General features: G+C 44.0%; 1 protein-coding gene across 1 annotated transcript in view; it reads left to right on the plus strand.

Annotated features, from left to right (window-relative positions):
* WWC2 (WW and C2 domain containing 2) overlaps nt 1-5,779 on the plus strand; it is a 164,277-nt gene that overhangs the window by 95,309 nt on the left and 63,189 nt on the right. Inside the window, exons 3-4 of the mRNA XM_007466510.1 lie at nt 2,677-2,880; nt 3,644-3,720. Of these exons, the coding sequence (XP_007466572.1) occupies nt 2,677-2,880; nt 3,644-3,720 (281 nt within the window). The remainder of the gene's footprint in view (nt 1-2,676; nt 2,881-3,643; nt 3,721-5,779) is intronic.

Consider the following 5,779-nt stretch of genomic DNA (forward strand, 5'->3'; position numbering starts at 1 on the left):
GGGAAATATGATTAGGTAAAACCTCTAAAGGTATTGAGAGAGAACTGGAAGTATGTATCTTGCTATAGCTATTATAATGTATGAACATTTCAAGTTTTTCATGCGCACTTTCAATTTGTATCATCTCTTTATTTGGTTAGTTTCCTAGTTATATATCTCACTGTAACAAGGTACATTTATTATCTCGTCGTCTCTGCGGGCGCTGAAGCCAAGCAAGGCTGAGCCAGGTCCTCTGGCTCCAGGTCTCCCACAGTGTGTCCTCGAGGTGTGAGCCAGGCTGCGTCACCCCCAGGCATGATCGGAGGAGGCCTGCTTCCAGGCTCACTTGTGTGGTAGCTGGCACGATTCATTCAGTTCCTTGTCTGCTGCCGGCCGTCGCCTCCCTCTCTTCGCTACGTGCATAGGATGGCGTGTAACCTGGCAGTTGGCTTCACTAGAGCAAAAAAGCCAAGGAGGGCCAGGCAGAGAGGGCACGACGGCAGTCACAGCCTCTTGTAGCCTGGTCTCTAGTGACACCCAGTCTCTTTGTGCTCTTCGTTCGAAGCAAGTCGCTCACGCTAGCCGGTATTCAGGGGTGTGCACACTAGGAGGTGAGGATTATTGTGGGTCATCCACAGTTAAGACCATAAATTTCTGTTTGTTAGAGGATGAATTCTCTGTGCTTTGAGTCAGTTTGCATTCATATATAGAAATATTGGAAATGGTTGTAAATATTACATGTTTGGATAGCCAGAGACCTGAGTTATAAGGAATATTTAAAATGGAGACGTTTAGGCTCTTACTGGCTGATCACGGTCTACTCTCCGTGTTGCCCAGATGCCGAGCCTGCCCCTTGTGACGATGCCCTTGAAGATTCTTGGCCGGGGGGCTGTCTGTCCAGCACTGCCCCCTCCTGCATATCTTCTTTGAACATTGACTCTAGCGTATTTTTCCCCACAATTACATGAGATTTGCCTCTTTTGCACATTGAAGTATTTACATCTTTAAAAATTCGTGTTCCGAATACTTACTACTTTAGAGAAAGCGCTGATGTTTTCTCTAACCACTGACGGAAGGGAGGGCTGTAGGTCTGAGGCAGTGGTGGCGGTGCCCCTGGCTGACCCAGGCCTCCCTTGGCCCAACGGGGACCCAGGCTTCACGTCTGAACCACTGTAGTGTTATCACTTATCCCTGGAGACCAGGTTAAACATTTCCAGAGCCAACCTGGCCACTGGAGATAATTGTGGTCACAGCAGATCGTCTACTATCATTCTCTGCATTTTGACTCACTGGAGTCCTTAGGGGCAACCAGAAATACCGAGTTGGGGTACATTAAGGTTGAGAGTCACAGACAAAGCATTTTGAAGACAGTACACACCACTGGACATTCCAGAAAATTGATAAGTTAATTATCCGATCCTAACTTGTCAGGAAGAGGTAGGTCCTCATGTTCATGCAGTGGCCAGCCCGTATGACCCATCTGTCTTGATTGTACGTGGGATTTAATTTCTAGAGGTGGCTGAGTGACAACACAAATAGGTCAGTGCCATCGAAAGGAGTTGTACTACTTACAGTTCCCAAGAGAGGGGGGCCACATCACACCATGAAGGGCCACGTGGGGAAGCACCTGGGTCTGTCAGGAGGCAGAAGGAGTGAAGGGGAAAGCATGGGCCAGAGCCTTTATTTTGGTTCCCTCCGGGAGGAGTGGGTGAGGCAGGGGAGGCAAGTTTGAGCAAGTTTAGGATGGGATGTTTTGAATAATTCATAATTCCATGCAGGAGGCAGTATGTGAGCTGTTGCAGAGCACAGACTCTCAGCCACAGCCACTCATGGGAATCACTGGAGGAGCTTGTAAACCTGCCATTGCCTGGGTTCCACCCACAGAAACTCTAATTGGTCTGGGATTTATTTTAGAGCTCTCTAGGTGAGGCTAGTGTGCAGAAGTGCAGAACCAAGAACTGTGCCTTAGGGTATTCTCCTTAACCCGTGACCGGGGTTTGGTCTTTGTGTTTGTTTGTTTTAAAATTTCTGAGCCATTATGGACTGACTGATATTTTTATAAAATAACAATAAAAATGAATTGGAAAAGTTGAAAAAATGCAAAATGCAAGGCCCAGTATTATTAGAGTCAACAGATGTAGGATAACTGTATGAAATTGCTGTAAACATTTCAAAATGTTTACTCTTGATATCTGTACTTATTGTCACAGACACGTAACAGAGTTCACAGACCGGCGCTGGTCTGCAGACCACACTTTGAGTACTGCTGATGTAGAGGGCAGCCTGGCAAGAGTCCTGTACTGAGTGAACAGAAGCATGGGAAGCAGGCTGGGTTCAGATCATACAGGGCCATAAAAGCTTGGCTTTTATTCTGAAGGTACTGGGGAGCCAGCGAGTTCTTGAAAGGAAGGCCCTGAGCACAGCCCTGCTGCTGTGCTTACTTAGGCAACACTGTGTCTGAGAGACTGGCAATGAGGATAAACTGCTGACAAGGACCTGAAAGGGGTGGAGATGGGGAGGCTATGGGTAAACTAAAACAAAAACTCTATCACACTTCTGGAGAAGTCACTTCATACCACTAATAAACTACCTAAAGGAGGTAAGAAATAAAGATGGCTACTTTTTTGAAAGCTTAAATAAATGGACCAAAAAAACATCATTAAATTCTGAAAAATAACCCACCTAATATACTTTCAGAAACCACACAGATTGAAGATCCAAGGAAACAATGGAGGGGGGAACAGGAGAAAATGCTCAAGGACTATCTGTCCGTGGCTCAGGATGCCCTCAGGACGCAGAAGGAGCTGTACCATGTGAAGGAGCAAAGACTGGCCCTGGCCCTGGATGAATACGTCCGGTTAAATGACGCCTACAAGGAAAAGTCGAGCTCTCGCACCAGCTGTAAGTACAGCGTGGCTGTTCAGACCTGAGAAATGGGGACCAAGTCATAGGTAATAGAAGGCCACTTGGGTTTCTGTGGGACTTTGTTCTGAGTCCTGTTCCTTCCCGGGCAGGAAGAGTCCCTCAGAGCCACGTGAGGCTGAGGGCACACATCAGATTTCTCAGTAAAACCCCTCGACCCCATTCCAGGTAAAAGTCTCCTCAGTGGGGGATTAATGTTTACCTTTTCAGATCAGGGCAAATAATTTGGCCCTTGTGCTACTCTTGTACAATGTTTGCAGTGGGACTAAACTAAGACCGGAGCTATTAACTAGAATGAAGTTTCTGTTGAATACCTGAGTTGACCGACCTCTCTCTCATCTCAGAAATTGATAATCTGGAGCTGGTCTTGTTTAAAGAAGCATCTGTGATGGGCCCAGAAGTTCTACTTAAATTACAAGTTTCTGGATAATGCAAAGCTCTGATAAACTGGGTCTGCAATAAGATTCTCTAAGATTTTATCCATAGATATAAAATTCAGAGGAAAATGAGGCGCTGGGGTCTTTATAACATTCCTTTTTCTTGAAAAAAATTATAAAGGTTTGAAGATGACTTTTTATATTTAGGTGTCTGATGAATGACAGTAAAGGAGTTATAAAGTTAAGTAAGTATCCACAGAAGCATGTAAATCTTGTTGTTTTTAGAGTTTGTAAATTCCAAGTTGACAACTAGTTATGCAACTTGTACAAGTTACTTTTTTTTTTTTCTTTTTTCCCTCTGAAAGTATTCTCAGGATCTTCATCCAGTACTAAATATGACCCTGATATCTTAAAAGCTGAGATCTCCACTACGCGATTAAGGGTAAGACTTTTTTATTGTGGTTCTTCGTGGAACGTATGCCTAGAATCTGGAAGGGGCCTTTGTGGTCATCGGCCCTCTGCATTCAATGCAGGAGCCCTTTCAGTTATCCCCGATGGGTAGTCTTTCTGCTTTTGTTAGAACATGTGAGTGATGGAGATTGTTCTTTCTATTGAGAGAGTGTGTTCCTTTTCTGGGCAGTTTTATTATTTGCAGTTAGTACACTGCATCAAAATTAGAGTCTGGAAAACTTGCTTTTCCTCGTTGTGCTGAAATACACGTCCAGAGTTGAGCCTAGCTGCTCCTTCATCAGACAGCCTCATATTTCAAGATGCCCACGGTTCACATCGCCACGTCACTTCCTTTTCTAGGTCAGATTTTCCTAGTGCCTCACACTTCCTCATGGGTTGTTTGCCGATCTTTACCCTAAATCTTTTTGACCACACTGCTGTTAAGGTCACAGCTTGTTTACCCTTGACTTTTGGAGTCTCACAGACTGTTCACCAAGTAAACAAACTCATGCACCCAATACATAGGTCATGACAGAGATCATTGCCATATGCCCCCAGAAGCCCCCATGGTATCCCCTCATCATCATCCTTCTCCCTAAAGGTGACACTAGGTGACCTTTATTTATTTATTTATTTTTGCGGCACGCGGGCCTCTCACTGCTGTGGCCTCTCCCGTTGTGGAGCACAGGCTCCGGACGCGCAGGCGCAGTGGCCATGGCTCACGGGCCCCGCCGCTCCGCGGCATGTGGAATCTTCCCGGACCGGAACACGAAGCCGCGTCCCCTGCATCGGCAGGCGGGACTCTCAACCACTGCGCCACCAGGGAAGCCCACTAGGTGACCTTTATTGGCAGTACTCTAAGTTGATTTTCTGCCTGCTTTGAACTTTGTGAAATTGGAATGCTACCCCATGGATTACTGATGGCTTCTTTTGTTCAACATTTTGAGATTCATCTACATTCACTTTTGTTGCTGTAAAGCAGTCCACTTTCGTATAGATACCATGAATTCTTTATTTCTTCTACTGTCGACGTACATTGGAGTTTATTCGAATTGCTGGTAGTTAAAAATTATGCCTTAGTGTATGTGTCTACTACACATGTCTTTGGGTGCACAGATGTACACATTTTTGTTGGTTATGCACCTAGGAGTGGAATTGCCGTGTCAAAACATATACATAGCTTCAACTCGAGCAGATACTGACACACGGTTTTGGGCCTTGTTACTTTCTAATATCTGCCCTTAAAGCTCTAAATTACTTTCTGCGCATGGCTTTTGCCTACATCCCATAGGTTTTGAATTTGTATTTTTATTATCAATCAGTTCAAAATATTTTCTGATTTCTTTATAATTTCTCATATGAGTGTATTACTTAATTTTTAAACCAGTTAGGATTTTCTTCTCTTTTATTATTGGTTTCATCTTAATTCCACTGTGTATTTTTTCAATTCTAAAATTTCTATTTATTTTTTGTTTCTAGTTACTTGCCCAAATTCTGCATGTTGATATAATAATTTTTTTTGAACGAAATAATCACAGTTATTTGAAAATTCCATGTCTTAATTAGTACAATATCTAGATTTCCTGTATGTTGGATTCTTCGGTCTGTTTTTTTCTCTTGATTTTTGGTCAATATTTGACATCTCACAGCTGCTTTCTTTTAATTAAGAGCCATATATTATGTATGAAAGAGAATAAAGATCATTTGAGGTTTGGGATGATCTTGCTATCCTTCAAAGAGGATTTAATTTTGCTTCTTATAGGCCGTTAGTCCAGGGGTAGATAGTTTTAATACAGTCAGGGTTTGAGTTTTCTGAATTCTGGGCTTCCTTCATTTTTCTCAGAGTGGGTCTATTTCCAGTCCACCCTTTCTCTTAGGGCGGAGCTTTTCAGAATCCCAGTTGAACTCCTGGGCTGTTTCCTGAGGGTCCCTTTGCCGGATTGAGGCTGGACTCCAGTCTCTCCCTGAAGCCTCTCAGCTCTGTGGCACAGCCGGTGCTTTCTGTGTGTCAGGCTCTCTCAGTCAATACATTCTCCCAGCTTTTCCCTTTC

This window comes from Lipotes vexillifer, unplaced genomic scaffold (genome assembly GCF_000442215.2).
Source record: "Lipotes vexillifer unplaced genomic scaffold, Lipotes_vexillifer_v1.1 scaffold951, whole genome shotgun sequence".
NCBI lineage: Eukaryota > Metazoa > Chordata > Mammalia > Artiodactyla > Lipotidae > Lipotes > Lipotes vexillifer.